The sequence below is a fragment of the Uranotaenia lowii genome, chromosome 1 (assembly GCF_029784155.1).
Source record: "Uranotaenia lowii strain MFRU-FL chromosome 1, ASM2978415v1, whole genome shotgun sequence".
In the NCBI taxonomy this organism is placed as follows: Eukaryota; Metazoa; Arthropoda; class Insecta; order Diptera; family Culicidae; genus Uranotaenia; species Uranotaenia lowii.
In genome coordinates this window covers 103,115,063-103,126,646 of record NC_073691.1, presented here as the reverse complement: position 1 = coordinate 103,126,646, position 11,584 = coordinate 103,115,063, and the positions used below count along the sequence as shown (strand labels likewise).

General features: G+C 42.4%; 1 protein-coding gene across 1 annotated transcript; it reads right to left on the bottom strand.

Annotated features, from left to right (window-relative positions):
• Positions 1-3,051: 3,051 nt before the first annotated feature.
• On the bottom strand, positions 3,052-10,910 carry LOC129751465 (uncharacterized). The gene is made up of 2 exons (XM_055747003.1): positions 10,569-10,910; positions 3,052-3,374 (listed from the first exon to the last, which is right to left on the bottom strand). Exons 1-2 carry the CDS (start codon positions 10,850-10,852, stop codon positions 3,302-3,304), a joined length of 357 nt encoding a protein of 118 aa, XP_055602978.1. The 5' UTR covers positions 10,853-10,910; the 3' UTR covers positions 3,052-3,301.
• Positions 10,911-11,584: the final 674 nt, after the last annotated feature.

Here is an 11,584-nt window from a genome sequence, read left to right as displayed (position 1 = left end):
TCTTCGTTTACGTGAAAAATACCGTAGAATAAATTTCTAAATTATTTTGGGTGTAGGAACGGATAACAAGTATCCTGCAGAGAAATTGCTTTCATATAGGCCTAAAGGTTTAATTGATTTGATAAATCCTAAGCGAAACTTTAAAGCTCATTTAACAGAATCATATGATGAACGAAATATGCTTCCAAAGCATACAAGGAAGGATTTATGGGTAGACAAGCCTATTAATCTGGAATCAAGAGATGATATAGAGAATCTGAAAGAAGGAGATATAATTTATTACTTGAATAACAATAATAAATGTATTCGAAAATGGGTTTTAGCAAAATTTCTCAAACGAATTTCTACGACTATTTTCAAGGTGCTGCTAGGAGGACGGATAATTCTGGCGCACAGGCGTCAGTTAAAGCTGGTGTCCATTCCTCATCGAAAAGCAAATATACATTTTGTTTGTCGCGATGAATGCGAACTTTTGCCGGAACCACAAGAATCTTTTATCAGGAAAAGAAGGCGAAGCGAAGAGGAGGAAAACGGTTTTTCATCGGAATCCGAAGCAGAATTTTACGGTTTTGCCGCTGATTCATATATTTTTGGGGAAGCAGATCAGCAGAGCATCGTTGGTTTTCAAGTGGAAGATGGAGAAATTGAAGTTTTATCAGCAGAACAAGGAGAAACCTTACGAAGATCAAATCGGATATCGAAGAAAAGGCGCAAAGAAGAATATTTGTATTATTAACATTTGAAGTGAATGAATTCAGATCAGTTGAAGTTGAATTATTGCATTGAACTAAGTTTTGAGTTTTGTTTCTATGATTGAATTAGTATTTAGCAAGTTGTAAACTTTTAATACACTATATTACAGTAAGTCAGTTCTGAAAGGGAAAAGAAGTTATAGTATTCACATTAAGCGTGTTTTCGATGATCGGTAAAATGGGCAAAACCCTTTCGAGTAAAAGAGAGATTTTCTCTCTAAATCGATTCCTTAGGAAACGACACAAGGCAGGGACCTAACTATGTAATTTATAGGAATAATACATTCTCTTTTGATTTGTCTGCCATCCTGAAAAGAAGTGTTTTAACTCCTCATCAACCCTACAAGAAAACCCTTTACCACCGGTATTTGAAGACACATTAACTTCATAGATAATATCGCTAAGGTCAATTATTGTGTAATTAGAGTGGGAGTCTATTCGATCTAACAACAGGTTTTCGAATTTTTCCCAATCAGCTTTATCGTAGCACCACCTTTTCCTACGTTGTAGCAAGGGTAGAGTTGATCTCCTGGTAACTTCAACAGGAAAATGGTCACTTCCTCTGGTGTCTCGATGTATTAACCAATCGATTGAACTTGCGAAACCAGGTGAGCACATAGACAGATCAATGACTGATCTGGTTTGGCCTCTCAAAAAAGTATCTGTTCCATTGTTAAGAATCGTAAGATTTAAATTTTCTGCTATTTTGGATACAATGTCTCCGCGAGAGTCTGACTTCGAAGATCCCCAAGATTGATGATGAGCGTTAAAATCTCCGAGTACGACAAAAGGCTGGTCAAGTTGAGTAAATAGATCGGTAGGATGTTTCTCCAGCTCGGAGATTTGGCCAGGTGGCAAATAAATTGATACCAAAGACATCGGTGTAAGCGATTCGACTTTAACACCGATCGCGAGGAGAGGACTGTTAATGTTGATTATAGTATGTGGAATAGGATTTCGTACAGCGATCGCAACGTTTTGGTATCTGGTTTCCCCATTTTTTGTATACCATTTATACATACCACCGAGACACGAGTTGAGATGAAGAGAGTTTACCCTATGTAGTTCCTGAAGGGCGAGGACATCGGGAGGGTTGCGTGCAACAAGGAGAGCGAGGTCGTTTAAATTGTTCATGAGACCGTTGATGTTCCACTGAAGAGCCAGACGGCTGGTGATTCTGTTATCGTTTAGTTGGTGTTGAGATTCACACGAATCGGTTGACTCTGAGCGTGCTCGGATTTCAACATCTGAATCCGAATTCGATGTAGGTCCTGGAAGCGGTGGAGCAGTAGTAACTGTTTCTGTCGTATTGGAAAGGGTACTGACCTTAGTACCCCCCAGTTGCCGATCACGGGCAACCACCGCCGTCCCATGGATCGACGGTGGGGCCTGTGAAAGGCCGTGCGGGGGGAGTTGAGCTTCTTCGGTGTGATGACCATGAGTGGAACTGGTGGATTGTTGTGCAGGTACAGATGTCTTAAACTGTGGAAATTGTGAAACGATAGCTGCTGTTCGGCTTATGATAGATGGAGAACGAACCTTTATGCCTCCCTTTTGCCAATCACTAGCGGCCGCCGAAGTCCCTTGGATCTTCGGCGGGGCCTGTGAAAGGCTATGCGGGGGAGGTGATGATGAGTACCTCAGTTGAATGTTGTTGTTTCTTGTTGTGAGATGATCTACGATGAGTTCTGAGTTCTCCTGCTCAGAGATGTAGGATTGAGGGCTGACAGACCGAGAATTGAGCAGAAGAGAGTTGATTCTTTCTGGATCTTGGAGGGTGAGATCACCATGGGGGCTTCTACTGTTCAGTTGGGCTCGAGATTCACGGGAGTCGGTCGAGATCAAAATTGTCTGGGTTTCTGCTAGGTCGTCAGAGATGCACGTTACGTTGGAAAGGTGTGATGGAGTTACCACAGCAGCTTTGGAGGAGACATTTCTTGGGGCGAATCGAGTGCTGGTTCCTTCACCTGGGTCCCAGTTGGATACAAGTCCTGGAATTGTTGGAAGAGTAGCAACTTTTCCTACTGTAGTTGAAAGGGTACTGACCTTTGTACCACCCGGTTGCCAAACACTAGCAACCACCGAAGTCCCTTGGATCGACGGTGGGGCCTGTGAAAGGCTGTGCGGGGGTGATGGTGGTGAATGACTCGATAGAGTGTTGCTGTGTGAAGATTGCAGCTGCTTGCTACTAATAACAGCTGAATATGTAATGGTACACGTTGTGTTTCGAGGATCGGGAGTAATGGATATTTTTTCTGTGTTATTGCTTATTGATAGATGATGATTTTGGTTCGTGCGATTGGTCATTTTTTTTTTTTTTTATTTACAAATGGTTTTATTAAGGCATTTCACTTATAAAGTTTTTATTTGCCGGGAGTATTTTTCCTAACTTTGGGGGGTTAGTAAGAGGGGGGCCGTAATCGTCGCGGCTACTCAACTGTTAATTTGAATTTTATTATAGGAAAGGAAAGGGGATTAACTGGGGTCACTTCCAAGAACAGTTTCCGTTAGGGTCCGGTGGTGGCTTCCTGTAGCTGTGGTTTCGATAGCTACCTCAGGGTTTTCGACTTCCTGGCCAGCCTTCTATGTGGTGTTGTAGGACCCGTCGGATGAAAGTTTGTTCTAATAAATAGACGAAACGAGCATTAGATAGAGTACAGACAGAGGGGAAGAGGACTAAACGACCAAGTCAGACAGTTTGAGATATTTGTAGATGGGATACAAATATTCTAAATCTAAGTTTGCCAAGATGTCTCGAATTAGAACACCAGGTAGTTTACATCGGGCCCTAAGGGTATCCAGTAGCCAAGCCCTCGATCGATCAAACCGTTCACACGTCCACACAACATGATCAATGTCGTGGTAGCCATCCCCACAAACACAAACATTGCTTGTAACTAGTTGTATACGAAACAAATGCGCGTCAAGCCGGCAGTGATTTGACATGAGCCGAGAAACCACGCGAATGAAATCGCGACTCATGTTAAAATGCTTAAACCATGCCTTCGTCGGAACCTTAGGGATAATCGTATGGAGCCAACGTCCCTTTGTGCCATTGTCCCAGCTAGACTGCCAAGCGTTAATCGCTAAAGTGCGAGGTATTGAAAAATATTCATTGTAAGTTATTATCCTCTCAAAGATTTCACCTTGTAACGCGCCCACCTTAGCCAATGAGTCCGCATTCTCATTGCCTTGAATAAGACAATGAGACGGGATCCAAGCTAAGGTAATCCTGTACGAATTTTCGATCAAAGCGCCCAATATCCCTGAAATTTCCAGCAAAAAATGGGAAGAGCGCTTCATCAGTTTCATCGATCGAATCGCCTCAACGGAGCTGAGACTATCCGAATAGATGAAATAGTGGTCTACGGGCAGTGTGCGAATGTGTTCCAAGGTACAATAAATTGCGGCTAGTTCGGCAACGTAAACGGAGCAAGGCTCTCGAAGCTTGAACGAAGCTTCAAAGCGCTCATTGTACACTGCGAAACCAGTCGCGCCGTCGATTCTAGAACCATCAGTAAAGAACATTTTTGTAGGATCAATTTCACGTACTTTTGATGCAAAGATTGAAGGAATGACGTTGGGTCGGACGTGATCTGGAATTCCACGGATGTCAGCGGTCATGGACAGATCGAATTTTATTAAGGAACTGCTTATCGGGTAAGAGTAACTCGTGTCCGAATTTAATAAAGAAGGATTTATTTCTAATTGACTAAAAGTTTGATAGTTGTTTATATATTTGACTTGCGAATTAATATTCATAAGCCTTTCCAAATTTTCTATCACCAAAGGATTCATAGTTACACTTCGAATTAGGAAACGTAGCGATAGATCGAAGAACCGATTTCTCAACGGCATTACTCCCGCCAGTACTTCGAGACCCATCGTATGTGTCGATTGCATACAACCCATGGCAATACGCAAACAACGATACTGTATTCGTTCTAGTTTAATCAAGTGGGTATCCGCGGCTGACCCAAAGCAAAAGCTTCCGTATTCTATGACCGACAGTATCGTTGTTTGGTATAACCTGATGAGGTCCTGTGGATGAGCACCCCACCAGGTTCCAGTAATCGTTCGAAGAAAATTGATTCTCTTTTGGCATTTTTGTGTCAAGTACCTAATATGTTTTCCCCAGAGGCATTTGGAGTCGAACCAGACACCCAAATATTTAAAACTAAGAGATTGAGTTAGAGTTCTACCCATCATAAGGAGCTCTATTTGAGGAGGGGAATGCTTCCTTGAAAAAACTACTAACTCGGTTTTACTAGGCGAAAACTCGATGCCTAGATTCCTGGCCCAATGTGATAAATTATTTAGAGTTTCTTGTAACGGAGGTTTAATTTGAGTGCCTTTTTTACCTGTGATATGAACAACACAGTCATCCGCAAGCTGTCTTAGCGTGCAATTCTGTGCCATACAAGCATCGATTTCTCGGACATAAAAGTTGTATAGCAGGGGGCTTAAACATGAGCCTTGGGGTAGACCCATGTAACTAATTCGTTCAACTTTGGTTTCTCCGTGACTAAAATGCATGATTTTTTCAGACAACAGGTTATATAAAAAATTATTCAATATTGGTGAAAGCCCGCAAGAGTTAAGATTACTAGATAGTACTTCTATGGACACCGAATCGAATGCCCCTTTGATGTCCAGAAATACTGCCCCCATCTGCTCTTTTTGGGCAAACGCCAATTGAATGTCTGATGAAAGTAATGCTAGACAGTCGTTCGTACCCTTGCCTCTACGGAATCCAAATTGTGTACTTGACAACAGATTGTTTGATTCAACCCATTTATCCAGCCGAAAGAGAATCATTTTTTCGAGCAATTTCCGGAGACACGAGAGCATTGCAATCGGCCTATACGAGTTGTAATCAGAAACTGGTTTTCCCGGTTTTTGGATGGCGATGACTTTCACTTGTCTCCAGTCATGCGGAACAATGTTCATCTCTAAACATTTATTGAATAAATTCAACAAGCGTTTCTTAGCGGTATCTGGCAGATTCTTCAACAAGTTGAATTTGATTCTGTCCAGTCCGGGAGCAGAATTGTTACAAGACCAGAGCGCAAGTGAAAGTTCGACCATCGAGAATTGATCCTCCGTTTCGGAACTATTCTCTGTATCCCGATAGTTTTTCTGAGCTGGTACTGCGTCCGGACAGACCTTTTTCGCGAATTGTGTCAGCCAACGACTCGAGCTTTCCTCACTTTCGTTCGTAGGTGTGTGATTTCGCATGTTTCGAGCTGTTTTCCAAAGCGTGTGCAGAGACGTTTCTCGAGATAACCCATCCACGAATCGCCGCCAGTACCCACGTTTCTTGCCCCTGATCAAGTTCTTGAACTTGCGTTCCAAGGCCAAGTAACGTTGGAACTTCTCTGGCAATCCGGTTCTGCGAAACTCAACAAACGCCTTGCACTTTTCTCCTCGCGCACGTGAGCAGTCTCCATCCCACCACGGAGTGGGAGGCCGTTTTTGTATCGTCGAATTGTCACTCCGTCTGATCTGTGCCCCGATTGCACATTCCACAATTGTCCCGGAAATAAAACTGTACTCTGCCTCCGGAGGCAGTTCGTCTGTTGAGTCGATGGCTTCAATGACATCCGATGCATACTTTTTCCAATCTATATTCCTTGTGAGGTCATAAGGAATATTGATTTCTTCGGGTGGACTACGACCACTGATGATAGAAATATTGATAGGCAAATGATCGCTTCCCTGAGGGTCTTGGATTACCTTCCACGTACAATCCAAACTCAGAGAGGAAGAAGCTAAAGAAAGGTCTAAAATACTATGCTGTGATTGGGATCCATTAATTCGAGTCACTTCCCCCTTGTTTAAGACAGTCATGTTGAAGTCGTCGCACAGCTCATAAATAATGTTAGCACGTTCATCATCACGTGAGCTACCCCAGCCCACGCCATGGGAGTTGAAGTCTCCCAGAACTAGCCGGGGTTCTGGGAGAAGTGAAATAATATTCGCCAATTGGTTCCGGCTAACGCTTGAAGATGGCGGAATATAAACCGAGGCTAGACAAAGGTCTTGACCTTTTATTCTAGCTTGGCAACTAACGACTTCAATACCTGGAGATGGTTGTAGTGGAATACGATAGAAAGAGTGGCATTTCTTGATCCCCAAAAGAACGCCACCCCCTCTTTGCCCATCTCGATCCAGGCGAATAATATTGTGGCTATGGAAGTTGAAATCAGTGTTTGGAGAGAGCCAAGTTTCGCATAAGGCGAACACATCACAATTCAAATTGTGTACCAATACCTTAAAGGAGTCTAATTTTGGTAAAATACTTCTGCAGTTCCATTGTAATACAGAAACAATTTCTCTTACCTCAGTGGACGAGTTATTCATCAAAAGAAATTGCTTCTGCGATGAGGGTCATAGTGCAAGCTTTCTTTTTCAAGACTTCTCTCAAAAGAGGTACAAACATATTAATCATAGTCCTCCAACCTGCTGGTACACTGAAAAAATCCAAGATGAACGAAACAATTTCCGAAAATTTCATCTTACCATCAAACGAAAAACTGGGCAAACTGTTCGACGATGGATCAGATGCAGTTTCTCTGGGAATTGTTGCATTCCTGTTTGCTACTGATGGTCCTGAATTCTGAAAGGAAGCCTGGGGTTTTGACTTACCAGAAAGTGGAGGGAAGTCCTTCGGGGACGGATTAAAACCCGGAGGTCTCTGAATAGGAGGGGTAGAATAACTATTTCCACTTTGAGGATTTTTTGTTTTATTAACTTTGCTGGCAGCTAATCTGGATTGTGTGTTAGTTGTGCGTTTCCTTTTTGAAGCCTGTGAAACATTTTTTTTAACAAATGGCCCAGCTGATGTTCCTTCGCATGGATCCTCCCCTTCGGATTCATAGTCACTTAGAAGGCCAAACTGGTTTTCTGAGACGATTGGCAAAGACTTCATCAGCATGTCTCTATATGATTTTTTAGAGCGAGTTTTCAAAGAAGTCTTGATTTTTTCCCGGCGCGATATGTACTTCGGACACGCCGAGAGAGCATGAGATTCCTCGCCTGTGCAATACAAACACTTGCTTACTGCTTGTATATCACACGAAGCTTCCTCATGCTTCTCCCCGCACTTAGAGCAGCGTGCCTGATTGCAACAGTAGGCGGCCGTATGATCCAACTGCTTGCAATTCTGGCAGAACATGACCGAAGGCACATAAAGTCTCACAGGTAGACGAACCTTCCCGATCGCAACGTAATCAGGAAGTGCAGTGCCGGAAAAGGTAACCCGAAAAGAGTTCGACAGGGAAAATGTTCTCTTTTCCCCCTCGCCTGATGCTGATTTCAGCTGACGCGCGTCCAGCACCTTGACCGTGGGGAGACCAGGGTCTTTGAATCGGCCAACCCCGGACTCCACAAGATCATCGACGGTCAAACCCTCCTCGGTTACCACTCCGTCGATTTCCACGTCACGAGCGGGAACGTAAACACGGTATTCGATCGTAAACTTCGGGTCACAAGCAATGGCATTTGCTTCCTTCAGGCTACCAACAACAATGCGCATCTTGTGCGGTCTCATCGGCTGGTAGCTGATTACGGAAGGGTAAGATCTGTCGAGGTCTCGGGCAATCGAAATCACATTAGGTGATTTCCCGTTCGTTTTGGACCGGATGTAAACTACCCATGGTCCCGTCGATTCAGGTTGGTAAACCCGACGGCGAGGGGCAGCTTGAAGCAACTCGTTTGTTTTTCCAGGAGGTGAGTTCACTTGGGCGGTTGCTGATGGTGGATTATTGCCAAACACAAATGGAATTTGGGGGAAAATGGTCTGCGGGGAAGGGGAAGGGGTATCTTCCGTGTCCGTTAGGTACATCGGATGGTCTTCTATTATTTCTTCGGAAATAATTTCCTCGGAAATATCCTCCCGTAACGGGGGATCTTTGCCTGCCTCGCCGTCGTCATCCATTAGACGGGAGCTTTCCGAACTAATGGGGTTCGAGTGGAGAACGAAACCTTAAAATTTTAATTAAATATAAAAAAAACTTATTAATAATAATATTAATAAGTAAAATATATATATATATATATATATATATATGATGAAGTATAGTAATAATTACAAAAGAAAATACGGAAAAAGAGAGAAAAAGATAAAAAAAAAATTGTTTGGGGAAAAACCCCTAACTATTATTAGTGGGTCACCCTATGCAGAACTTCTTGTGGTAAGTTACCCGATCACGGTACACAGGTCCGAATTTATCGAGTTGCCTTACAACAAACACGATAACTTGGTTGCACAATCACTTCACAAAAAGCGACTCTCAGACGTAGCGTGTATATCTTGATGAACACGCGGTCGTGTCTATTGTCCTGCGGGCTGTCGCTAGCTGGCGACTATAACAATAGGTGATGGTGAAACACACAAAAGCCGGCTGGCTTTGTTGCACCCGATGGATTAAATAACTCGCGATAATAAAAGTCGATCGATTATTATTTTGCACTGACTCGTTTTCTCACAGCAATAAAAAACCCCGAATCAATATGATAGGGGAAACTAACTGGGGAAAAAAACTGGGAGCGATCTAAAACACGACTTGTTTGCTTGGTTGTCGTTCACAGAATGATTGGTCATTTGTGACATAATAAAAATATATATTTTTGGGGATCGTTCATGGTTTGAATATTATTTCATTCACGATCGTCTAAAAGCATTTCGGTATCATCGGAGGATATACAGTAACCTCATGAGTAGGCTCGGGGCAATTTGAGGATCTCTTGGAGTCTGCGTCCATCGATGTGGGAGATATTTCCAAATTCCTTTTCCTACTTATGCTTCGAGTAGCAATTCGATTGGAGGAAATTTGGGAGTAACTTTTCGAGAATCGTTGCGGGTTTGATTGGTTATTCGTGTTGGATTGTCTTGGTCCAGAATCTTTCCGTGAAATGTGTGTTTTTTCGGGCTGTTGGTTTGAAGCATTAGAGGTTTTGGTGTTGGCTGAAATTGTGTTATCAATCTGTGTTCTTTTCGATTCTGCCGTCTTATTTTGACCGGTGGTTGATATTGTGGAATATCTGATTTTTTGTTTCAGGGCTTCGAGTTCTGATTTTAGTGCTGTATAGTCTCTCATTTCCTGGCGAATTTTATGAAGCTCATCGCGAAGGATTTTTATCTCACGGTCTTTGTCGGAGTTATCGATCAACCGGTCTTGCACTTTACTAGCATAGCTGGTAGTCTTTGATGACTCTTCGATTTCCTTTCGAGCTTCCATAAACGAGATTCCCCGATCGGTTTTGAGACGTATCACTGCTTCTTCTTTTCGAAAAACAGGACACACTTTGCTTATCGGAGAATGAGGACCTTCGCAGTGACAACAATAAGGAGGGTTTGTGCATGGTTGGTTTTCTATAATCGAATGGCTTAGAGAGCAAGTAAGACATACCGGTTTACTGGTGCAATTCTTAGGGGAATGTCCATAAGTTGCACAGTTGCGGCAAATTTGCACATTGTCGTAATATGTTCTTACAGTGATTCGAATATATCCGAAAAAAATATGATCTGGACGAGTTGTACCTCGAAAGGTAAGTATTAACAGAGGTGTATTTTTTAAAACTTCGTCTTGTTTTTTAGTAATTCGTCTGACGGCTGTGACTCCTTGGTCTAGAAGTTCTTTTAGAAGGTCTTGCTCAGTAGCATCAATGGTGTCAACGTCGTAGACTATCCCTTTCGTAAAATTATACCATGGGTGATCGACAACTTCTACTAGAGTTTTATTTTCATCTTGGAGGTGTGACATTCCTAAAAGGGCTTTATACGCTTGGGGAGACTGAGTACGGAGGACATACCTTGTACCTCTTGCTTCCTTTGTGGCGGTTACCAAAGATCGGTTTTCGTACCCGATAACTGCTTCAATAGAACGGGCAATGAGGAAGGGATTTGATGGCAATCGAGCTGGTTCTTTTTGTTTGTTGGGTTGGGTATTTTGGGTTTGATCAACATCCTTTTCGTTCGATTCTCTGGCACGAAGCAATAACACACGCAGTATTCCATCGTTGTGACGGGTTGTCATGTAAGCTGGCAAAGTTCCTTCAACCGGGTAGGGGCAATGCCCCGGTGATGGTCCCGCCATGGCGGGGAAAAGTTTGGTTTCTTCAGAACTTTACTCGGTAGTTTGACTACGATCGGAAAAAATGGATTGCTACTGTTGAGTTGTTTTTCAGGTTAGGTAACACTTTTTGCTCGGGTCACCAGAAACTAGCAACAATGACAATTCAATAGTATGAATTTTCGATACTTCAGGGCTTTTACTGATTTAAACCTATTTTTTAACACTCGTTTGTCCTTCTATGAGCGCTAAGGCATATTTTCGAGTGATATAAATCACTCTAAAAGAACGTATACCAAGTTTTTCCACAAATATTACGATGTGCGAATAACACGCGTATTGAAAAATTCGTGTACCCGATAAAACTGGTGGTCTCATATTTATTAACAACATTGTAAATTAACAAAAGAATAAATTTTCTAGATGAGTCACGTCAAATACGGACTACAAAAAGTCTACAAACAGGGAATAATTATAGGCTCTCAAAGTTCAACAACATTAAAATATGACCATTTTAAAAACAATTTTCACGAACAAATCTAGATTCGCTGAACTAATTCGGCAATCGATGAGGATTGTAGGTACCTTTTCAGGTGGGGACGAAAAAGAAATTTATGTACATGGGAATGAAAGGCTCTAAATAGTTAATTAAATAATTTATTCTAAAATATCAAACTAATTTACTTGTGAACAGCGCATTTGAACGACGATTTTCGATGACGATTGTCGATACGTGTTCGGATATATAAGCACAGA

Excerpts from the sequence above, each read along its gene's own strand:
- LOC129751465 (XM_055747003.1), bottom strand. The coding sequence starts at position 10,852 with ATGGCGGGACCATCACCGGGGCATTGCCCCTACCCGGTTGAAGGAACT. Across the intron at positions 3,375-10,568 it reads AAGGAAGCAAGAGGTACAAG|AACAAACTTTCATCCGACGG; the intron begins GTATGTCCTCCG and ends TCTATTTATTAG.